The sequence below is a fragment of the Pseudophryne corroboree genome, chromosome 12, assembly GCF_028390025.1.
Source record: "Pseudophryne corroboree isolate aPseCor3 chromosome 12, aPseCor3.hap2, whole genome shotgun sequence".
Classification (NCBI taxonomy): Eukaryota; Metazoa; Chordata; class Amphibia; order Anura; family Myobatrachidae; genus Pseudophryne; species Pseudophryne corroboree.
In genome coordinates, this window is record NC_086455.1 from 54,096,677 (window position 1) to 54,122,235 (window position 25,559).

General features: G+C 45.8%; 1 protein-coding gene and 1 pseudogene across 1 annotated transcript in view; both read left to right on the forward strand.

The window, feature by feature from the left end:
* FANCM (FA complementation group M) overlaps positions 1–25,559 on the forward strand; it is a 337,857-nt gene that overhangs the window by 173,534 nt on the left and 138,764 nt on the right. Inside the window, exon 8 of the mRNA XM_063947525.1 lies at positions 5,822–5,917. Coding sequence (XP_063803595.1) covers positions 5,822–5,917 — 96 coding nt within the window. The remainder of the gene's footprint in view (positions 1–5,821; positions 5,918–25,559) is intronic.
* On the forward strand, positions 16,853–16,973 carry LOC134981735 (5S ribosomal RNA; annotated as a pseudogene).

Below are 25,559 nucleotides of genomic sequence, written 5' to 3' on the forward strand. Positions count from 1 at the left end.
ATAAAAGATGCTGTATTATATATGAGGGATGCTCAAATAGATGTTTGTTTACTAAGTTCCAGAATAAACGCTATGTCTGTTTCCGCTAGGCAGGTCTTATGGACCCGACAGTGGACGGGGGATGCCGACTCGAAGAGGCATATGGAGTTTTTGCCTTACAAAGGTGAGGAGTTATTTGAAGAAGGCCTCTCGGACCTCGTCTCCACAGCTACGGCAGGTAAATCGAATTTCTTGCCTTATGTTCCCTCACAGCCTAAGAAAGCGCCTCATTATCAAATGCAGTCCTTTTGTTCGAATAAAAGCAAAAAAGTACGTGGATCGTCCTTTCTTGCCAGAGGTAAGGGCAGAGGTAAAAAGCTGCACACAGCTAGTTCCCAGGAACAGAAGTCCTCCCCGGCCTCTGCAAAATCCACCGCATGACGCTGGGGCTCCCCTGAGGGAGTCCGCTACAGTGGGGGCACGTCTTCGACTTTTCAGCCACATCTGGGTTCTCTCACAGGTGGATCCCTGGGCAATAGAAATTGCTTCTCAGGGATACAAGCTGGAAATCGAAGAGGTCCCCCCTCGCCGGTTTTTCAAATCGGCTCTGCCAGCTTCTCCCTCAGAGAGGGAGTTAGTGTTAAATGCAATTCAAAAATTGGATCTTCAACAGTGGTGGTCAAGGTTCCCCTACTGCTACAGGGGAGGGGATATTACTCAACCCTGTTTGTGGTCCCGAAACCGGACGGTTCGGTCAGACCCATTTTGAATTGAAAATCCCTGAACCTATACTTGAAAAAGTTCAAGTTCAAGATGGAGTCGCTCATAGCAGTCATCGCCAGCCTGGAAGGGGGGGATTTTATGGTTTCCCTAGACATAAAGGATGCGTACCTTCATGTTCCAATATTTCCACCTCATTAGGCGTTCCTGAGATTTGCTGTACAGGATTGTCATTACCAATTTCTGACGTTGCCGTTTGGGCTTTCTACGACCCCGAGGATTTTCTCCAAGGTACTGGCGGAAATGATGGTGCTCCTGCGCAAGCGAGGTGTCACAATTATCCCATACTTGGACGATCTCCTCATAAAAGCGAGATCTCGGGAGAAGTTACTGGACAGCGTGTCACTTTCATTGAAGGTGTTACAGCAACACGGCTGGATTCTCAATATCTCGAAGTCGCAGCTGGTTCCTATGACGCGTCTGACCTTCTTGGGCTTGATTCTGGACACAGACCAGAAAAGGGTTTTTCTTCCGACGGAAAAAGGTCAGGAACTTATGACTCTGGTCAGGAACCTATTGAAGCCAAAACAGGTGTCAGTGCATCACTGCACTCGAGTCCTGGGGAAAATGGTGGCATCATACGAAGCCATTCCCTTCGGCAGGTTCCATGCGAGAACCTTTTAATGGGACCTGCTGGACAAGTGGTCCGGGTCACATCTACATATGCATCGGCGGATCACCCTGTCCCCCAGAGGCAGGGTATCTCTCCTGTGGTGGCTGCAGAGTGCTCACCTCCTAGAGGGCCGCAGGTTCGGCATTCAGGACTGGATCCTGGTGACCACGGACGCAAGCCTCCGAGGTTGGGGAGCAGTCGCACAGGGAAGAAATTTTTAAGGTCTTTGGTCAAGTCTAGAGACTTGTCTCCACATCAACATCCTGGAATTGAGGGCCATATACAACGCCCTACGTCAAGCGGAGGCATTACTTCGTGACAAACCAGTTCTGATTCAGTCAGACAATGTCACCGCAGTGGCTCATGTAAACCGCCAAGGCGGCACGAGGAGCAGGGTGGCAATGGCGGAAGCCACCAGGATTCTTCGCTGGGCGGAGAATCATGTCAGCGCACTGTCAGCAGTGTTCATTCCGGGAGTGGACAATTGGGAAGCAGACTTCCTCAGCAGACACGATCTGCATCCATGAGAGTGGGTGCTTCATCAGGAAGTCTTCGAGCAGATCGTAAGTCGGTGGGGACTGCCCCAAATAGACATGATGGCGTCCCGTCTCAACAAAAAGCTAAAAAGGTATTGCGCCAGGTCAAGAGATCCTCAGGCGGTAGCTGTGAACGCCCTGGTGACACCGTGGGTGTACCGGTTGGTCTATGTATTTCCTCCTCTTCCTCTCATACCCAAGGTGTTGGAATAATAAGACAAAGAGGAGTGAGAACAATCCTCATTATTCCAGATTGGCCACGAAGGACCTGGTATCCGGAGCTGCAGGAGTTGCTCACAGAAGATCCGTGGCCTCTTCCTCTAAGACAGGACCTGCTGCAACAGGGGCCCTGTCTATTCCAGGACTTACCGCGGCTGCGTTTGACGGCATGGCGGTTGAACGCCGGATCCTAGCGAAAAAAGGTATTCCGGATGAGGTCATTCCTACACTAATAAAGGCTAGGAAGGACGTGACATCAAAACATTATCACCGAATATGGCGAAAATATGTTCTTGGTGTGAGGCCAGGAATGCTCCTACGGAAGAATTCCAGCTGGGCCATCTCCTTCACTTTACTACAAACTGGAGTGAATTTGGGCCTAAAATTAGGCTCCATTAAGGTTCAGATTTCGGCCCTATCCATTTTCTTTCAGAAGGAATTGGCCTCTATTCCTGAAGTACAGACGTTTGTGAAGGGAGTACTGCATATTCAGCCTCCTTTTGTACCTCCGGTGGCACCTTGGGACCTTAACGTGGTGTTAAGTTTCCTTAAGTCACATTGGTTTGAACCACTCAAAATGGTGGAGTTAAAATATCTCACTTGGAAGGTGGTCATGTTGTTAGCCTTAGCTTCGGCTAGGCGAGTTTCGGAATTAGCAGCTTTATCACATAAAAGCCCCTATCTGGTTTTTCATATGGATAGGGCGGAATTGCGGACTCGTCCTCAATTCCTACCTAAAGTGGTCTCATCCTTTCATATGAACCAGCCTATTGTTGTGCCTGTGGCTACACGTGACTTGGAGGATTTCGAGTCCCTTGATGTGGTCAGGGCTTTGAAGATTTACGTGGCCAGAACGGCTAGGATCAGAAAAACAGAGGCACTGTTTGTCCTGTATGCAGCCAACAAGGTTGGCGGCCCTGCTTCAAAGCAGACTATTGCTCGCTGGATCTGTAATTAGATTCAGCAGGCGCATTCTATGGCAGGATTGCCGTTAACAAAATCGGTTAAGGCCCATTCCACTAGGAAGGTGGGCTCTTCTTGGGCGGCCGCCCGAGGGGTCTCGGCACTACAGCTGTGCCGAGCTGCTACTTGGTCGGGGTCAAACACCTTTGCAAAGTTCTATAAGTTTGATACCCTGGCTGAGGAGGACCTCCTGTTTGCTCAATCGGTGCTGCAGAGTCATCCGCACTCTCCCGCCCGTTTGGGAGCTTTGGTATAATCCCCATGGTCCTTACGGAGTCCCAGCATCCTCTAGGACGTTAGAGAAAATAAGATTTTAAACCTACCGGTAAATCTTTTTCTCGTAGTACGTAGAGGATGCTGGGCGCCCGTCTCAAGTGCGGACTACTTCTGCAAGGCTTGTATATAGTTATTGCGTACATAAGGGTTATGTTATAGTTTCATCGGTGGTGGACCGAGGCTATGTTGGTTTTTCATACTGTTAACTAGATAGTATATCACAAGTTATACTGTGTGGCTGGTATGAATCTTGCCCTTGGATTACCTAAAATCCTTTCCTTGTACTGTCCGTCTCCTCTGGGCACAGTTTCTCTAACTGAGAAGGAGGAGCATAGAGGGAGGAGCCAGTGCACACCCAGAGCCTAAAGTCTTTCATGAAGTGCCCATGTTTCCTGCGGAGCCCGTCTATCCCCATGGTCCTTACGGAGTCCCAGCATCCTCTACGGACTACGAGAAAAAGATTTACCGGTAGGTTTAAAATCTTATTTTTTTTCAACATAAGCTAAATTATTAGTATAGACACTCCTAAATTCCTTGTCAATCATTTCATTATAGCAGCATCATCTGTTTGAATATATAAGCAATTCCATCATCTAATTATTGGGAGGATAAAAACCCTGCTTGATACCCAGGCAGAAATCCTGGGTCAGTAGACCCAGGATTTTCCCCTAGGAGCCATGTCCCTGGTAGACACGGCAATTACCCAGGTTTTTTAGGCAGTGGAAAAAGGGTATTAGGTAAACTGCCTAGGAAGGTAGAAACATCCCTTTAATAGATTAAACGTCCAGATTAAATTGTACAATCTGGTCTTTATTACCGACATTTACTGATAGTTGTCCATATTCTAGGTTTCTTTTTAGCGTGCAACACCTCAGAATTTATTATAAATCTTATTCACTTTGGAGCTCTCTTATCTGTGATGTATTCTACAAGGAACACTGTGCCATCTTTACATCTGTGTATCCCAGACCGCCCCCCACCACCACCACCACCACCATATCGCCTATTCTGATTTATTTTAAAACAAGCAGTTTAAAGGAATTTGTGATGTGGGTTAATCTGAGTCTGCATCCAGTTCTGTCCATAAAGGTTTCGATCTATATATACATACATATTACAACAGTGGTTTTAATATGTATTTATCCTGCTGTAAATCCTCCACCATTGTATCAGCTGTTCCTGGGATTCGGCAGACTAATCTTATCCTAGCCTAACTTTCCATAGGGTGAGGTTTTAAATTTCATCAACTAGGTTTACGATTTGTTCAACCGAGGATCACATCTGGCGTCTTGCAGTTGCAAACATTTTCCAAGTATTTCAAGTATGTTTCAGGGCTGCACAAACATCAAAAATAGGGATACGCCAGAAGCAGTTGTCTTTTAGAGTTAATTATAATGACTACATGCCTCTCTTTTTATTTTGTCTTAGAGGTAGACATATGCATTTTTTGGTGCGTACAGTATCTAACAATCCCAGATGTCACGTAGTGTGGCTAGCAATCCCAGATGTCACATTGTGTGGCTAGCAATCCCAGATGTCACGTAGAGTGGCTTGCAATCCCAGATGTCACGTAGAGTGGCTTGCAATCCCAGATGTCACGTAGTGTGGCTAGCAATCCCAGATGTCACGTAGTGTGGCTAGCAATCCCAGATGTCACGTAGTGTGGCTAGCAATCCCAGATGTCACGTAGTGTGGCTAGCAATCCCAGATGTCACGTAGTGTGGCTAGCAATCCCAGATGTCACGTAGTGTGGCTAGCAATCCCAGATGTCACGTAGAGTGGCTAGCAATCCCAGATGTCACGTAGTGTGGCTAGCAATCCCAGATGTCACGTAGTGTGGCTAGCAATCCCAGATGTCACGTAGTGTGGCTAGCAATCCCAGATGTCACGTAGTGTGGCTAGCAATCCCAGATGTCACGTAGTGTGGCTAGCAATCCCAGATGTCACGTAGTGTGGCTAGCAATCCCAGATGTCACGTAGAGTGGCTAGCAATCCCAGATGTCACATTGTGTGGCTAGCAATCCCAGATGTCACGTAGAGTGGCTAGCAATCCCAGATGTCACGCAGTGTGAGTAGCAGTCCCGAATGTCACATAGAGTGGCACACAATTCTGGATGTCATGTAGCATGGTTAGGCATTCCAAATGTCAGCCCCCCCCCAACAATCCTAGCTGCCATGTAGCCTTCCCAGCAATCCCAGTAGTCATGTAGCATTCAGCAGTCACGTACTGATTCCAGCAATCCCAGCAGATATTCCCAGCCATCCCAAATGCATAGTTATAATTCCATTCATCAAGAAAGCTTTGCCCTATTTTTTAGAATTTACATATATACATAGTGTATATATTCACAAGTTCTTAATTTACTGGTGTCATTTGTACACAGGTTTGCTCTTTGAGATTATTACTCTGCCCCAAGTCGTAGAAGATTTAACATTTGTCATCTTCTTTATATAGGTGCTAATGGCAAACAGCCATTTATCTACAGTCATCCTAAATTAAGGAAGTTGGAAGAAGTTGTTGTCCAACATTTTAAATCTTGGAATAAGCAGGGTAAGTTGGTTATACTGGTGCAGGTCTTTTTATGTAAAACCAGTATAAAATTGCCTTTCATGTATGTTGAGATTAATGTTGCATTTTGATTTGCGCAGTGCATGGATTTTAACCTGTGAGAAAACAGCGAAAGGCTGTCCCACTAATTACCCGGGTCCGTGCTTGCCACCTTTGTCCCATATATTCCTGGAATTAAACCCAGACCCAAGTTATTTGAGGCAGCAGCGCTAACCACTCTCCCACCATGCACATTGTCCCCTGCAGTTTGCAATGTATTAAATTCATAATTTTTTTGACCTTTTAATTCCAAAATATATACCTGTACTTATTTTTATTTTGTTCTCTTGTTACCTCCAGTGGAGTTTGTCAGAATTATAGGTACATCAGTATACCTAAAATCCAATCAAAATCAATTGCCGTTTTTGGATAGCAGATGCCATTAGTGCGGCCTGTATTAGTGATGCTGGCATTTCACACTTGTCTAAAGTCACCATGGCAAAACAGAAATGACTGGCGACCGTTAGGGATTTTTAGCAAACTTTGGGCCTGAGTCCTGCACTGTTGTAACCGTGTATTTTGCCATAGTGGCACCTATGACTTTATGCCAGTGTTTGTATCGGGTGTGGTTCGTTTTATCGACAGTATCTAGGTCGACAATGTTTAGGTCGACCACTATAGGTCGACAGTCACTAGGTCGACATGGATGGAGGGTCGACAGGGTTTCTAGGTCGACATGTGCTAGGTCGACAGGTCTAAAGGTCGACATGAGGATTTTATTTATTTTTTTGTGTCGTTTTCTTCGTAAAGTGACTGGGATCCCAAATTAGTGCACCGCGTCCCCTCGCATGGCTCGCTTCGCTCGCCATGCTTCGGGCATGGTACCTTCGCTCCGCTAACGCTTCGCTCGGCACACTTTACCGTTCCAATCGTAGTCCACGTGGATCGTTAAGTATGAAAAAATCCAAAAAATAAAATAAAAATGTGAAAAACTCATGCCGACCTTTAGACCTGTCGACCTTTCGACCTGTCGATCTAGCACATGCCGACCTAGAAACCCTGTTGACCTTCCATCCATGTCGACCTAGTGACTGTCGACCTATAGTGGTCGACCTAAACATTGTCGACCTAGACACTGTCGATCTTCAGACCGGATCCCTTTGTATCAACCCCATCTCTGACATACAGCCGTACGCCTGAAGGTGCAAGGACCAGGATGACCTTTAGGAGGTGCATGCATGAATCTCTGGACAGGTTGTGCGGGTTTATCGAAAGACCAAACAAAGTGGCATTATGTATTGTATGATTTAAGAGCCCTGTTACCACTCATATCCTTTGTGATTTACTATTATGTCCAGAGTACACACCAAAAATATTCTGTTTATTTTAAATAAGGGAAAGCATATTAGGCTTTTTATCGTTGTCCTGGCTTTTTTTTGGAGCATTTTTGTTTTAGTGCATCAAGTAATTTTTATATTTGAATCAATATTTGGCCAGAGTACACACTTGAGTGAATAAAGTTTCATGTTCAAGCGTCACTCTTTTGATTTCCCTTCCGCCGAAGAAAACCGAACTACATCTTTTAAAATTGGATAGTGTATACTATTAATTCTAAGAGGTCGAAAGGCACTTGAACAACATTCTCCTTTTGTCTGCGCAATGCTTTCAAAGCTGAGTGATTTGTGTAGCCATTATTGAACTACGGATTTTTATCTAGGTCATCTCACAGCGGATAATTTCAAGGAAATCAATTTGTATGATTTGTCCATTGTGTCATGTGAGACGGTTAATTGTACAAAAAGCGCGCTCACTCCTGGCTCCTATTGATTGTTTATGTAGGGCACTTGGGATAGAGTAATTATAATGTTGTTAATTTGTCTTCCTTTTCCCCGTCTATGAACCATCCTATTAAAGTTTGTAAACATACAAACTTACGTCTCATTAACCATCCATCTCCTGTGCTATTTGTTCATTTTTAAAGTGGGTGGAATTCTTAGCGAATTTCTTTGTGAACCTCACAGAAATGAAGACCTTCAGTCTAGCAGCTGCCTGTACAATGGAAAGAGACGTTTTGTGAGCTAGAGCAAAGATCATATACTAAATTTTTTTCTACAGCATGTGCCACTATGTTTTGGAGCTAGCAACGATGTCACATTGCAATCAGAATTACTGCATAGTTTCATGGGAATCCGTATAATATGCCAGCGCTGGGTATCCCGGCGGTCAGAAGACCGACACCGGGAACCCGAAGCTTGGAATGCCGTCAGGAGTGAGTTGGGGCTGTTCTCCTCTCTCCCCTGCCCCCTAACCCTCCCTTCCTGATTCTTAACCCTAATCCCCCCCCCCCATAGTGCCCAAACTTTTTGACAAGGATTTTAAAATGTTAGGTGTTTTTTTTTTGCGCTTTGTTTAGATTTAGTCAGTGAATCTCTATTTTCATTTTAGTCCTGAAATAAAACTTAGTCGACAAATACCTTTATACCCCTTTTCCACCTGAGTACCGGGTCCGATGCAGGGTGTTTTTTCCGGCTACAACCCGTGTCGGCCCTGCCGTTTCCACTGCACTTCGACTCGGGTTATTCCCGAGTCGGATCTGTTTCCACTTAACCCGGGTAAGCTCTGTAAAAGATACTGATGTCACTCGTTACTCGGTTTCCACAGCACAATTACCCGGGTCATTACCGTGTTACCGTGTTCTACCCAGGTAGCTACCCGGGTAGGATTCCAAGGTCACTCAACCCGTGTTAAGCCATTTCCACTTACTAAAAACCCGTGTTGATGCGCGGCCCCGTGCAAAAACACGGGTAAATTTAGCTAGTGGAAAAGGGGTATTCGTCATAATTTTTGTTGACAAAATTAACACTGGTGGCTTGCTCTGCTCCTTTCTCCACAGGTTACTCATCCTAATAGATGTTAGTGGATAGTACATAAAGCAAATGTTGAAAACATGTTAACTATTTTCATGTAGACCTTTTGTTCCAGTCGACCTAATGACTATCAACCTTTACATTGTTGATCTGTCTTCACATTACCAACGCCGGAATCCCAAACGCTGAATAGCCCGCCGGTCGGCATGCCGCCCAACAGGTACTATTCCCACTTCTATGGGTGTCCAAGACACCCATAGAGTGGGAATAGAATCTGTGGCGAGCCCACAAGAGGCTTAATTGCGCTCGCTCCTGTTACCGGCAATCTAAAAGCCAGGATCCTGGCGTCAGAATGGTGACCGGCGGTCTCCCAACCCCTTCCGGATACCTGTATTTTCTCCGGCAGGATCCACAGGTTATCCACAGGATAACAATGGGATAGGATGGAGCGACAGCGGATTGGCACCAAACGATCACAAGCTTTCAGGCCTCCCAGGATGCAACGGGCCCGTCCATATATCCCCGCCCACTGGCTCAGGAAAATCAGTTTTTTGTTTGGTGCGGCAGGAGCCGGACCATGGTCAGAGGGCTGCTGTTCTATGGCAGCCCTAAGCTTTCTTATTTTATTTTTATAGTCTTGCTATGTTTTTGAGCGATCTTTCTTAACAGCGTCTTATACGCATATTGGAAAGAGTCGCTCCACCAACTCTCCGCCGGGTTGCAACAACGCTTACCCATGTGTACAGTGCTGTCTCGGCGGGCGTCTGTGTCGGATATACTAGCAGGTCCAGCAGACGTTACCAGGCTGTGGCCGGAACACGGGGAGAAGGTAAGGCATCGGTTCCCCGTAGTCGGGGAATACGGACACAGCCGCACTGTATTGGAAGGAGACTACCAAACAGTAGCTGACGCGCCGCCACCCCGGGTGCTCCAGCGCTAGGCCTTGGGGATCATAAGGCACCAGGAATAGTATGAGGCTGCAATCCCTAGGGTTGATGTCAGCGGTGGGGAGTTAGACCCTCTCCTGGTCTCCTGGTCGCCCCTCCCACCAGTTCATGACCAGTTTCCGCGAGTCTCCCTCCATGAACTGTTTCCCGCTTCCATCTCAGACGCTACCACGAGGGGCCTCAGTCATAGCATAGGCCGCTGCGTCTGTATTCACTAAGTGCTACCGCGAAGAGACTCGGTCGCAATACAGGCGTATGTATGCACAGTGCAAACACTAAAAGTTCCCGGAGCAGCGGTGTACACTAGTAGCGTCTGGATCCACTCAGCGTTCGCTAACGTATTGATCGATCTTGGAAGTGAGGTGAGTCTCCCTGTATCCCACTCTACTGACTACGGGTTATACAGCACTAAATTTCTATCTACTTTTTGAGTATGAATAGTTAAATTTAAGTGCCTATTGCATATGAGTCTGTGTACATTACTGTGGTTTTCTTCGCATTGCGTCTGAATACGTTAAGATCTGTATAAAACAGAATTCAGTAATATGTACTCCTACATACTTTAAAATGTGTTCATAGTTGATTATGTGCTCATAAGACTAATATATAACATGTGACTGACTGCTAGTGTGATTGTTGACTTTTATATATGTTTGTCAGTTGGTCTTCTGATCCTCAATGCGGGTGCATGGGTCAGATTGATATCACTTTAGGACGATAAAGTGGTTACAGTCACAAATTGTGTAGTACATTGTGAAAGTGCTGATTATTTATCATGTCTAAGAGCGGCAAAAGTGACGAGAGTACAGTAACACCAATACTCATATCATGTTGTCTTGCAAAAACTGTGTTATTCTCTCTGATCTGGTACAAAATGGTTTGCTTTTCAGCATAATACAAGGCAGATCCCTGATCTACGTCAAGTACAGATATATCCCCCTTCGGTGATGTTTGCACAGACCTTGTCCAGTATAGCTAAAAGGTTAATTCCTACAGCGTCAATACCAGGAATAGGGTTCACTATTAACCCATACATGCAGCTCTCTACCTACGCTATTCCCAACAGCTTCTCCAATTAAACAAGCTGATAAACCGAGTGTAAATAAATCATCAACTGCACAGGCTACACATGATGATTCATCAGACGATGAAAGCTCTACATACTCTACTTCGGCATACAAAGAACAGGCAGAGGTATCAGCTCAGTGAATATAGCTGAAATAATGAGAGCAGTAAAGGCCTTTCTGTCCTCAGAGGATCAGCAGAGCCTGTGTTAAAAATAAGGTACCTATGTTTAAATGTTCCAAAAAATAGGTCCTCCTCATGGGGGACCCCAGCAGCTGATACCTGCAAGGGAGGAAATCATGAAAAAGGTTTGGGTTATACCCAATAAGGAATATGGGTTCCCAGTAAATGGGATTCCAAATATCCTTTCTCTGACGTCCTAGTGGATGCTGGGAACTCCGTAAGGACCATGGGGAATAGCGGCTCCGCAGGAGTCTGGGCACATCTAAAGAAAGCTTTAGGATCACCTGGTGTGCACTGGCTCCTCCCCCTATGACCTTCCTCCAAGCCTCAGTTAGATTTCTGTGCCCGACGAGAAGGGTGCACACTAGGGGCTCTCCTGAGCTCTTTGTGAAAGTTTTAGTTTAGGTTTATTATTTTCAGTGAGACCTGCTGGCAACAGGCTCACTGCATCGTGGGACTAAGGGGAGAAGAAACGGACTCACCTGCGTGCAGAGTGGATCGGGTTTCTTAGGCTACTGGACATTAGCTCCAGAGGGACGATCACAGGTTCAGCCTGGATGGGTCCCGGAGCCGCGCCGCCGGCCCCCTTACAGAGCCAGAAGAGCGAAGAGGTCCGGTGAAATCGGCGGCAGAAGACGATCCTGTCTTCAGATAAGGTAGCGCACAGCACCGCAGCTGTGCGCCATTGCTCTCAGCACACTTCACACTCCGGTCACTGAGGGTGCAGGGCGCTGGGGGGGCAGCGCCCTGAGACGCAATAAATCGATAAAAACCTTATATGGCTAAAATAAATGGATCACATATAACTCCTGGGCTATATGGATGCATTTAACCCCTGCCAAAACATACAGAAGAACGGATGATAAGGACGCCGAGAAAGGGGCGGAGCCTATCTCCTCAGCACACTGGCGCCATTTTCCCTCACAGCTCAGTTGGAGGGAAGCTCCCTAGCTCTCCCCTGCAGTCACTACACTACAGAAAGGGGTTAAAAAAGAGAGGGGGGCACAAATTAGGCGCAGTATAAACAATACAGCAGCTATAAAGGGAAAAACACTTATATAAGGTTATCCCTGTATATATATAGCGCTCTGGTGTGTGCTGGCAAACTCTCCCTCTGTCTCCCCAAAGGGCTAGTGGGTCCTGTCCTCTATCAGAGCATTCCCTGTGTGTGTGCTGTGTGTCGGTACGTTTGTGTCGACAGGTATGAGGAGAAAAATGATGTGGAGACGGAGTAGAGTGTCTGTAATAGTGTTGTCACCCCCTAGGGGGTCGACACCTGAGTGGATGTACTGTTGAAATTGCGTGACAGTGTCAGCTTTGTATAAAAGACAGTGGTTGACATGAGACAGCCGGCTACTCAGCTTGTGCATGTCCAGACGTCTCATACAGGGGCTCTAAAGCGCCCGTTACCTCAGATACAGACGCCGACACGGATACTGACTCCTGTGTCGACGGTGAAGAGACAACCGTGATTTCCAATAGGGCCACACATTGCATGATTGAGGCAATGGAAAATGTTTACACTTTTCTGATAATATGAATACCACCAAAAAAAGGGGTATTATGTTTGGTGAGGAAAAACTTCCTGTAGTTTTCCTGAATCTGAAAAATAAAATGAGGTGTGTGATGATGCGTGGGTTTCCCCCCGATAACAATTGATAATTCTAAAAAGTTATTGGCAGTATACCTTTTCCCGCCAGAGGTTAGGGTGCGTTGGGAAACACCCCCTACAGGGGATAAGGCGCTCACACGCTTGTAAGAACAAGGGCTCTACCCTCTCTTGAGATGGCCACCCTTAAGGATCCTGCTGATAAAAAGCAGGAGGGTATCCTAAAATGTATTTACACACATACTGGTGTTATACTGCGACCAGCAATCGCCTCAGCCTGGATGTGCAGTGCTGGGTTGGCGTGGTCGGATTCCCTGACTGGAAATATTGATATCCTAGATAAGGACAGTATATTATTGCCTATAGAGCAATTAAAAGATGCATTTCTATATATGCATGATGCACAGCGGAATATTTGCCGACTGGCATCAAGTATAAGTGCGTTGTATTCTACCAGTAAAGTGGTCAGGGATTCCAAACGGCATTTGGAAGTATTGCCTTAAAAAAGGGGATGTACCCGAGGTCGCCTCTCAAAATAAGACGCCGTATTATCAGGCGCAGTCCTGGTTGGCAAGCGAACAAAAGGGTTCCTCTTTTCTGCTCGTGACAGAGGGAGAGGAAAATGGCTGCAGAGATCAGCCAGTTCCCAGGAACAGAAACCCTTTTCCGCCTCTGCCAACCCTTAGTATGACGCTAGGGCTTTACAAGTTCAGGCACGGTGGGGGCCCGTTCTCAGTGAATTTCAGTGCGCAGTGGGCTCACTCGCAAGTAGACCTCTGGATCCTTCAGGTAATATTTCAGGGGTACAAATTGGAATTCGAGACGTATTCCCCTCGCCGTTTCCAAAAGTCTGTTTTACCGACGTCTCCCGCTGACAGGGAGGCAGTTTTGGAAGCCATTCACAAGCTGTATTCCCAGCAGGTGATAATTAAGGTACCCCTCCTGCAACAGGGAACGGGGTATTATTCCACACTATTGTGGTACCGAAGCCAGACGGCTCGGTGAGACCGATTTTAAAATCTAAAATCTTTGAACACTTACATACAGAGGTTCAAATTCAAAATTGAGTCACTCAGAGCAGTGATTGCAAACCTGGAAGAAGGGGACTACATGATGTCTCGGGACATCAAGGATGCTTACCTTCATGTCAAAATTTACCCTTCTCACCAAGGGTATCTCAGGTTATGGTACAGAACTGTCACTATCAGTTCAGACGCTGCCGTAGGGATGGTCCACGGCACCCCGGGTCTTTACTGAGGTAATGACCGAAATGATGATATTCCTTCGAAGGAAGGGAATTTTAGTTATCCTTTACTTGGACGATTCCCTGATAAGGGTAAGATCCAGGGAACAGTTGGAGATCGGTGTAGCACTATCTCAGGTAGTGTTGCGGCAGCACGATTGGATTCTCAATATTCTAAAATCGCAGCTGGTTCCGACGACTTGTCTTCTGTTCCTAGGGATGATCCTGGACACAGTCCAGAAAGAAGGTGTTTCTCCCGGAGGAGAAAGCCAGGGAGTTATCCGAGCTAGTCAGGAACCTCCTAAAACCGAACCAAGTCTCAGTGCATCAATGCACAAGGGTTCTGGGTAAAAAATGGTGGCTTCCTACGAAGCAATCCCATTCGGCAGATTCCACGCAAGACTTTCCAGTGGAACCTACTGGACAAATGGTCCGGGTCGCATCTTCAGATGCATCAGCGGATAACCCTGTCACCAGGGACAAGGGTATCCCTCCTGTGGTGGTTGCAGAGTGCTCATCTTCTAGAGGGCCGCAGATTCTGCATTCGGGACTGGGTCCTGGTGACCACGGATGCCAGCCTACGAGGCTGGGGAGCAGTCACACAGGGAAGGAATATCCAGGGCTTATGGTCAAGCCTGGAGACATCACTTCACATAAATATCCTGAAGCTAAGGGCCATTTACAATGCTCTAAGCTTAGCAAGACCTCTGCTTCAAGGTCAGCCGGTGTTGATCCAGTTGGACAACGTTACGGCAGTCACCCACGTAAACAGACAGGGTGCCACAAGAAGCAGGAGGGCAATGGCAGAAGCTGCAAGGATTCTTCGCTGGGCGAAAAACCATGTGATAGCACGGTCAGCAGTTTTCATTCCGGGAGTGGACAACTGGGAAGCAGATTTCCTCAGCACGACCTCCACCCGGGAGAGTAGGGACTTCACCCAGAAGTCTTCCACATGGTTATAAACCGTTGGGAAAAACTCGACAGGTATTGCGCCAGGTCAAGGGACCCTCAGGCAATAGCTGTAGATGCTCTGGTAACACCGTGGGTGTACCAAATCAGTGTATGGGTTCCCTCCTCTGCCTCTCATACCCAAGGTACTGAGATTGATAAGATGGAGAGGAGTAAGCGCTATATTAGTGGCTCCGGATTGGCCAAGAAGGACTTGGTTACCGGAACTTCAAGAGATGCTCACGGAGGATCCGTGGCCTCTACCTCTAAGAAGGGACCTGCTCCAGCAAGGACCTTGTCTGTTCCAAGACTTACCGCGGCTGCGTTGACGGCATGGCGGTTGAGCGCCGGATCTTGAAGGAAAAAGGCATTCCGGATGAAGTCATCCCTATCCTGATAAAAGCCAGGAAGGATGTAACCGCAAAACATTATCACCGCATTTGGCGAAAATATGTTGCGTGGTGCGAGGCCAGTAAGGCTCGACGGAGGAAATTCAACTGGGTCGATTCCTACATTTCCTGCAAACAGGAGTATCTATGGGCCTGAAATTGGGGTCCATTAAGGTTCAAATTTCGGCTCTGTCAATTTTCTTCCAAAAAAGAACTAGCTTCAGTCCCTGAAGTTCAGACATTTGTTAAAGGGGTACTGCATATACAGACTCCTTTTGTGCCTTCAGTGGCACTTTGGGATCTCCAGGTGGTTTTTGGGTTCCAAAAGTCACATTGGTTTGACCCACTTAAATCTGTGGAGTTAAAATATCTCACAGAAAAAGTGGTCATGCTGTTGGCTCTGGCCTGGGCCAGGCGCGTGTCAGAATTGGTGGCTTTATCCTGTAAAAGCCCTTATCTGATTTTCCATTCGGACAGGGCGGAATTGAGGACTCGTCCTCAGTTTCTCCCTAAGGTGGTTTCAGCGTTCACCTGAACAAAACCTGTTGTGGTGCCTGCGGCTACTAGGGACTTGGAGGACTCCAAGTTGCTAGACGTTGTCAGGACCCGGAAACTATATGTTTCCAGGACGGCTGGAGTCAGGAAATCTGACTCGCTGTTTATCCTGTATGCACCTAACTAGCTGGGTGCTCCTGCTTCTAAGCAGACGATTGCTCGTTGGATTTGTAGTACAATTCAGCTTGCACATTCTGTGGCAGGCCTGCCACAGCCAAATATCTGTAAATGCCCACTCCACAAGGAAGGGGGGCTCATCTTGGGCAGCTGCCCGAGGGGTCTCGGCTTTACAACTTTGCCGAGCAATTACTTGGTCAGGAGCAAATACGTTTGTAAAATTCTGCAAAATTGATACCCTGGCTGAGGAGGACCGGGTGTTCTCTCATTGGGTGCTGCAGAGTCATCCGCACTCTCCCGCCCGTTTGGGAGCTTTGGTATAATCCCCATGGTCCTTACGGAGTTCCCAGCATCCACTAGGACGTCAGAGAAAATAAGAATTTACTTACCGATAATTCTATTTCTCGTAGTCCGTAGTGGATGCTGGGCGCCCATCCCAAGTGCGGATTGTCTGCAATACTGGTACATAATTATGGTTACCAAAAAAAATTCGGGTTATTGCTGTAGTGAGCCATCTTTTCTAGAGGCTCCTCTATTATCATGCTGTTAACTGGGTTCAGATCACAAGTTGTACAGTGTGATTGGTGTGGCTGGTCTGAGTCTTACCCGGGATTCAAAATCCTTCCTTATTGTGTACGCTCGTCCGGGCACAGTATCCTAACTGAGGCTTGGAGGAGGGTCATAGGGGGAAGAGCCAGTGCACACCAGGTGATCCTAAAGCTTTCTTTAGATGTGCCCAGACTCCTGCGGAGCCGCTATTCCCCATGGTCCTTACGGAGTTCCCAGCATCCACTACGGACTACGAGAAATAGAATTATCGGTAAGTAAATTCTTATTTTTCCAGCTGGGCATTGTTTAAAAGTAGGAAGTGCCTCCTAAAGTAGATACACATATCATTGATAGTGCGAAAATCCATATGGCCTTTGCCATCAACGTTAAAAGAGGGATGATTTTCTGAAAACCATATTGTCTCTGTCTGGGGCAGTCATAAGGCCAGCCATGACTTCACCTTGCAATCTATACTCACACCACACTGGATAGGCCCAATCTCACTAGATCTTGGAAGCTAAGCAGTGTGGGACCTGGTTAGTTCTTGGATGGGAGACCACCTTGGAATACCAGGTGCTGTGTAGGTACACGGGTCTGAGGTACTGGAAGACAGGTTTTCAGAGCCTGCAAGGGAGCAAGAATCCCATATAGCTCATATGGACACTAATGTTCTAGGGCATCAGCATTAACAATAGCTGCTCATAGAGCAGTTTTGCTTACATACATGGAAAGCTGGTTCAGAATCAAAGAAGGTTCTGGAAACTTTGCCTTTGGCTGGAAGTTTCTGTTTGGGAAGGAGTTAACAGATATTCTGGAGTCAGAACATACTCCAAGAAGGTCACGTTTCCTTCCACATATAACCCCAAACCTAGGGGTCCGGTTTCGGCCTTGTCGGTCATAAAGGAACGTAACAGCCCCAATACAATAAGTTTTGTAAGGCAAAGAAGCAAAGGCAACCAGAGGGCCAGCTTACAAACCAGAGGATAAGCCATCAGCATGATGGTGCGGGCCTCCTTCTGGGGGACCCCAAAAGGATAGGGAGCCGACTGCTACCAGATCTGTTTGTAGACTGCTACCAGATCTGTGCAAACAGATGCCTGGGTTCAAGAAGCAGTATCTCTAGGTTATGCTTTCCCTTCTAGAAGCATCCTCCTCGAAGGTTCTTCTATTCCAGTCCGTCTCGGGTTGAGGCGAAGGACAGGGGTTTGCAAGAAGCAGTTCAGAAATTGCTTTTGTCAGGAATAGTCATTCCAGTAACCCCTGCACAATAGGGACAGGCGTTTTTACTCCAACTGGGTTTGTGTTCAGAAGGATCCTTTCACCCCATTCTCAAAATCCCAAACAGATAAGTTTGGGTACCACAGTTCACATGGAGATGTTGCGCTCCGTCGTTTTTGCATGGAGCCATGAGATTACATGGTATCCCTGGATAGTCAGGAGGTTCCTATAGCACTGTTCCATCAGTGTTATCTCAAGGTTCTCCATCCTCCAGCAACATTTTCAGTTTCAGACCTTACCCTTTGGGTTAGCCACAGCCCCCAGAGTATATACCAAAATTATGATGAATATAGCAGCTTATCTCCGCAAGAAGGGGATAAGAAAATTGCCATACCTCGACCGCCTTTTTTATCCTGGCACAATCGCAGGAAAAGCTTCTGTGCTATCTTCAACAGACAGTGACTTGTCTGCAGAGGCACGGGTGGTTCATAAACTGGGAAAAGTCATCTCTGGTTCCGTCACAACGGATGACTCACTGTGGGGCTGTACTGAATTCAAGTCTCCAGAAAATGGATTACCTCGGAACAAGATATCCAAGGTACAAGTACTCAGGAGTTGTTACACAGTCAAACAATATCAATCCATGCAGCTATGCGACTGATGGATTTGATGGTGTCAACAATCGACATGGTGGAGTATGAACAATTCCACTCAAGACCTCGGCAGCGTCTGATTCTGGCCAGATGGAATGGAATACATCAGATAATAAAGAAACAGACTATGGTACTTTCACACAAGGTAAGAAAGTCATCAGCCTGGTGGCTACAGACATCCCATCTAGACAGAGGGAGAACCTTTTTGGATATCAGATGGGGGATCCTGACAACAGATGCCAGTCTTCAGGGCTGGGGAGCAGTGTCCGGAAGATTATGGTTCCAGGGACAATAAGACCACAGAAGACAGTTGCCTGCCAATAAATCTGTTAGAACTTCGGGCCATATACATGGCAATGATTCAGGCAAAGTACACTCTTCAGGGAAGACCAGTCCAGATACGCTCGGACAATTTAACGGCAGAGGCGTACCTCAACCATTGGAGGAACGCGCAGCCAAACAGCAATGAAGATGGTAAGACACATACTAAAGTGGGTAGAACTCCATCTTCCAGCATTGTCCGCAGTATTCGTTCCGGGAGTCCTAAACTGGGAAGCGGACTTTCTCAGTCGAAACGCCATTCAAGCAAGCGAATGGGCTCTACAACCGGAAGTCTTTTAGACTCTGGTAGACAAGTGGGGTTTGCCAGAGATAGATCTCATGGCGTCCCGTCTGAACATCAAAGTGCCCTCATACGGGGCAAGAACAAAGGATCCTGGAGCGATCTTTGTGGACACCTTGTCAGTGAAATGGGATTTTCATATGGTGTATCTGTTTCCTCCGATCATCCTGCTACCAGGTTTGTAAGGAAAATTAAGTAAGCAAAGGGTGCCGTGATTCTAATAGCTCCGGCTTGGCCCAGAAGGCATTGGTACACAGATCTGCAGAGAATGTCCATGGATGCTCCACTTCTGCTCACTCAACGTCCAGATCTACTAATGCAGGGTCCTTGTTATCACAGATATCGGGATCAACTATCGTTGACAGCGTGGCTCTTGAAACCTCTATCCTGAAGTCAAGAGGATTCTCGCTACAGGTAATTTAAGCAATGCTCAGAGCGAGGAAACCTTCCTCCGCTCGCATTTATCACCGAATATGGTAGGCCTATATTCATGGTGCAGTGAAAGAAATATGGATCTGAAATCTTTTCAAGTTTCCAGGGTCTTAGATTTCCTTCAGGCGGGAATGGATAAGGGTTGAAAGGTGGCTTCCTTGAGAGTACAAGTATCAGCATTGACTGTATGGTTCCAAAAGAAAATTGCCAATTACAGATGTGCGTACTTTTTCCAGGGAATTCTGCACATTCAATCTCCTTTTGTTCCTCCTACAGTGCCTTGGGACTTAAGTTTAGTCCTCAAAGCCCTTCAAGTTGCTCCGTTTGAACCACTTAATAAAGTGGATCTTAAATGGTTGACAGCTAAAGTTATCTTTCTACAGACTATGCATCAGCTAGAAGAGTGTCAGATTTTGGAGCGCTGTCATGTTGTTCTCTTTTTCTGATATTTTTTTTTATCCAGATAAAGCAGTTCTCAGAACTAGATCTGGGTATCTTCCTAAGGTGGTGTCTAAATTCCACCTTTAATGAAGAAATTGTAGTCCCGGGTTTCTCAGGTATCGGGACTTTCTGCGGGAGATGCGTCGCGGGACGTAGTCCGAGCATTAAGGATCTACGTGGATCGCACCAGTGCCATCAGAAAGACAGATTCTCTCTTCATTTTCTAAGGAATTCACAAGAGAGGATGGCCTGCTAATAAATAGATGCTGGGTAGAGGGCTTCGAATGACTATTTCGGAAGCATATTCTCAAGCGGATCTCCCTGTTCTGGCTAATGTCTGTGTTCACTCTACTTGTAAGGTAGGTCCTTCATAGGCAGCACTACATGGTGCTTCAGAGAACAGATATATAAGGCAGACACGTAGTTTTCCATTAACACATTCATTAGACATTATGCTTGGATACTTTTGCTTCTCATGACGCTGAATTCGGGCGTAAGGTTCTCCTGTCTAATCAGGAGCGTCCCCACCACTAAAATTGCTTTGGCAAATCCCATTGTTATCCTGTGGATAACCTGTGGACCCTGCCGGAGAAATATACGTTATGGTAAGAACTTACCGTTAATAACGGTATTTCTCCTAAGTCCACAGGTTCCACAGGGATCCCACCCTGACGCATCTGATTTGAGGATCTTGCTACTCACTAACCTCTTCCTTTTTGTACGGAAGGGTGTGCATGTGTGGTGTTCTCGCCTGATTAGGGCTCTACATGATGCTTCTGCCTAGATGCCTTGGAATCCAACTGATTTGCCTGAGCCAGTGGGCGGGGATATATGGATGGGACCGTTGCATCCTGGGAGGCCTGAAAGCTTGTGATTGTTTGGTGCCAATCCGCTGTCGCTCCATCATATCCCATTGTTATCCTGTGGAACCTGTGGACTTAGTAGAAATACCGTTATCAACGGTAAGTTCTTACCATAACGTATATTTGTACCTCGAGGGGGGAATATTCTCTCAAGAGCTGATAAACAGTAGTCTGATTCCCTCGATCAATCCCCTAAATTTCTTGATTCATTGTAATAATTGATGTTATTCTATGGGTTACAATTTCTACATTCGAACGATCCCCACGGTGAAAAATCTGTGTTGGTAGGGAAATATTGGCTGTTCTAGTCACAATAGCTGTTCCCTTGTCTGCTGTACATCTTTATTTTGTCAGTGTATATATCTTACTTAGGTCATCTTCAAGGTTTGTCCACCCCCCCCCCAAAGTAAGCAGCACCAGTTTGTGAAGCCTTTGATTTATAAAGTAACCCCTCCATCTCTGAGCCACCTTGTTTCCTCTAAAGTCCTTTCTACCCAACAATCTCCATAAACCGTAGTTATTTAGGACCTGGTTTTGACTCAGACCTGTCTGTAGATAAGGACGCATCTCTCAGATTTCAGAAAACGCATGTGCCAAAGAAAGACATCAGTGACCACTCATAATCTGAATCAGCCATAAGCTTACCAACGGATAGCGCTACTACAAGCAGAATGAAGTGATCATGCTTTGCGAGAAATGGGCGTTTTTGTACAGCGATTGAGCAACGTCCTTGCACAGGCATGGGACTGTTCCATCTCATGTGAGTGTGTAAGCCGACTCTTTGTTTCAGGAAGTAGGAAGCCACTGCTGTACGGAAAAACGGTCACAGTTGAATACTACTCAGCCCTTTAGTGTAGCATACATATTCTCAACCAGCCTTCACAAATTTAAGCGCACCCTTAAAATATTATTTCTCTTACGTCCTAGAGGATACTGGGAATCCATTTAGTACCATAGGGTATAGATGGGTCCACTTGGAGCCATGGGCACTATAAAAGTTTGATAACGTGTGCTGGCTCCTCCTACCAAACTCAGTTTAGAAAATATGCCCGGTGGCGCCGGTCACATCTCTGGAAGCTCCTGAAGAGTCTTCTGCATTTATTTTTAAAGTTTGTTATTTTCAGGCAGGACTGGATGGCACCAGCCTGCCTGCTTCGTGGGACTTAGGGGGGGAACGGCCCAACCCCACTAAGGGTTAATGCTCCCATTCCTCACTGACAGGACGCTAGCTCCTGAGGAAACTATTGCCAAGCCCCACCACGGCAAGCGTACATTCTCGCAGCATGCCGCCACCCCTAACAGAGCCAGATGAAAGAAGACTGGTGAGTACTAAGCCGGCGTTCCGGTTAGCCGGTCGCCGGTCATTATGGTGGCACAAGGGTACAGAGACGCACGGCTTCTACACGGGGCAAAATGAATCTCCAGACTTAGTACACTGTAGTGTACACAGTACCCAGACTCGCAATACAGGCTTAAAATGGGGCTTACTCCATTTTATCCACTCAGACACATAAAGCCAGTATAAAGAAGAGCGGGAAGACCGAGCGCAATTGACGGGGCGGGGCTTCACTATGAGCGGATCCAGCAGCTCACAGGCGCCGTTTTACCCTACTGCAGCTACACAGATGTGGACTACAGGGACACACAACTCCTCCGGAGGGCCTCCAGATTACCTCAGCGGTACTAGGGGTTCATAGCAGGGTGGAGCTATATACTAGTGTACTGAATCCCTGATCTAGGTACTTAGTCTGCGACCTGGCTAAGCTTGGCTTTAGCGATAAAAGCACCGTGTGCTGATTCTATCTTCTCTGTGTTTCTCGGGAAGGGATCTTTGTGGGTTAATGGTGCATTTAACCTTTTCCCGTGTGTGTGTGCTGTCACTGCTGCAGTATGTCAGGCAAAGAGTATGTTTCATGTAAGGCACAGTGTTCCTCTTCTCCAGGGGGTTCACTAGTGTGTAGTACCCCTTTTCAGGCTTGTGGGCCAGAGCCAGCATGGCTGGACTCCATTAGAGGGTTGATTTCCACCATCTTTACTAAATTATCTTGTAATGAGAGACGCAGTACTTAAAATAGTCTATGGCTGAGTTTATGTAAAAGGACTCGGTACTCAGACCAGCGTTTCAGTCCTCTACCATTTACCGCAAAAATGTACCTTGACCCATATCCAGCATTCTGACTCTGATAATGAAGGGTCAGAAATGGATGAAGGTGAGGTGGACATAAAGGTAGAGGAGGGTACTCTGTCGCAGGGTGTAGAGGCTCTCATAGATTCTATCAGAGAAATCCTAAGTATCTCTAATAAGGTGACCGAGGAGTGTGAGAAATCTTACTTTAATATAAAGAAACAATCCTCAGCCACTTTTCCCGTATCAAAGGAACTAATTGCCCTGTTTGAAGAACCGTGGGCTAATCCAGATAAGAAATGTCAAATTCTTAGGCGGTTATTATCATCTTTTCCTTTTCCTCCTGAGGATAGGCGAAAATGGGAAAATCCACCGATAGCGGATACATCAGTATCCAGGCTCTCACGTAAAATAGTACTACCTTTTCCTGTTGCAGCCACCCTAAAGGATACAGCTGATCGTAAGATTGAGGCTACACTTTGTTCAACTAATTGAGGAACCAACTAGGTTCCTCAATTAGTTGCAATCTTAGACCTGGTATTAACAAACAATGGGGATTTGGTATCAGGTATTATAGTAGGGGAACCCATAGGAAACAGCGACCACAATATGGTCACATTCAATATCAGTTTTCATAAACAGCCCTATACTGGCTCAACTAGGACTCTAAACTTTAGAAAAGCGAATTTTGAAAAGATGAGGGTATTTTTCAGGGATATTGAATTGGAAGGTTTGTTTTTAGGAAAAAATACTACGGAGAAATGGGAGGTACTAAAATTCCTGCTAGCTAAAAATACTCTCAAATTTATTCCTACGAGCAGCAAAAAAAGGAATAAAAATCATAAACCGATGTGACTTAACAAAAAGACAAAGGAACTTATGGGCAAGAAAAGGCGAGCATTTAAAAAATACAAATCTGACGGGGAAGCAGAGTAATTTCAGCACTACAAGGAATGTAACATAATATGCAAAAAGGAAATAAGAGCGGCTAAAGTAGAAACTGAAAAACTAGTAGCAAAGGAAAGCAAAGCGAATCCCCCAAAATTATTTAAATACATTAATAGCAAGAGATTAAAGGAGGAGAGTATAGGCCCTTTAAAAGTTGGGAGTCTTAAGCAAAAATGATAATGACATAGCGGACACACTAAATGAGTTTTTTTCAACAGTATTTACTAGAGAGGACCCAATTCAGGGACTAACACATAATCTCAATAATGAGAATATCCCACTGATAGGTACTTATTTAAGCGAGGAAGTAGTCTGTGACCGATTAAAACATTTAAAGATTAATAAGTCACCAGGTCCCGATGGTATTCACCCAAGGGTTCTAATGGAGCTTCACTCTGAACTTGCAAAACCGCTATTTTTGATCTTTAAGGATTCAGTAATATCAGGTATGGTTCCCAAAGACTGGCGTATAGCGGAAGTAGTGCCTATATTCAAAATGGGAAGTAAAGCTGAACCAGGTAATTATAGACCAGTTAGTCTTACATCTACAGTGGGGAAAGTATTGGAAGGTATTCTAAGAGATAGTATTCAGAAGTTCCTTGAAGTCAATAAGGTCATTAAAAGGAATCAACATGGGTTTATGAAGGACAGATCCTGTCAAACCAACTTACTTGGCTTTTATGAAACAATAAGCGCAAACCTAGATCAGGGTAAAAAGGTGGATGTAATCTTTTTAGATTTTGCCAAAGCATTCGACACTGTACCACACATGAGACTTATCTACAAGCTACAAGAAACAGGGCTAGGAAGCACAATATGCACTTGGGTCAAAAACTGGTTAGATAATAGGGTGCAGCGCGTTGTGGTTAGTGGATCTTTTTCAAATTGGACTGAACTACTAAGTGGTGTGACGCAAGGCTCAGTATTACGACCGCTATTGTTCAATATTTTCATTAACGACTTAACAGAAGGTCTAGAGAGCATGGTGTCAATTTTTGCAGATGATACCAAATTGTGTAAAGTTATAAATGCCGAGGGGGATGCCAAGTCGCTTCAAAACGACTTAGTTAAATTAGAAGCTTGGGCAGCGAAATGGAGAATGTGCTTCAATACAGACAAGTGTAAGGTAATGCACTGTGGTAACAAGAACAAAAATAACACCTACCTACTAAATGGGGTAAAATTAGGGGATTCTGTACTGGAAAAGGACTTAGGTGTCCTCATAGATATCAAACTAAGCCGTAGTACCCAAAGTAGGACTGCAGCAAAGAAGGCTAATAAGATATTAGCATGCATAAAACGGGGAATTGATGCTAGGGACGAGAGTATTATACTCCCGTTATATAAATCACTTGTGAGGCTACACCTTGAATACTGTGTACAATTCTGGGCACCTTACTACAAAAAGGATATCCTGGAGCTAGAAAAGGTTCAGAGGCGGGCGACCAAACTAATTAAGGGTATGGAGACGCTGGTATACAAGGAAAGGCTTGCAAGACTAGGCATGTTTACACTGGAAAAGAGGAGATTAAGAGGGGACATGATCAACATTTACAAATATATAAGGGGACAATATACAGATCTTGCGCAGGACCTTTTTTGGTTAGATCAACACAGAGAACTCGTGGACACTCGCTCAGGTTAGAGGAGAGGAGATTCCGCACAATACGGCGTAAAGGCTTTTTTACGGTAAGGACGATACGTGTTTGGAATTCCCTGCCTGAGGGAGTTGTAATGGCCGACTCAGTCAACACCTTTAAGAATGGGTTAGATAAATTCCTAATGGATAATGATATCCAGGGTTACAGGGCATAGTCACGCACTATGGTTATTATAAAAAAGAGGGGTAAAATGTAACGGCAGTCATCAAC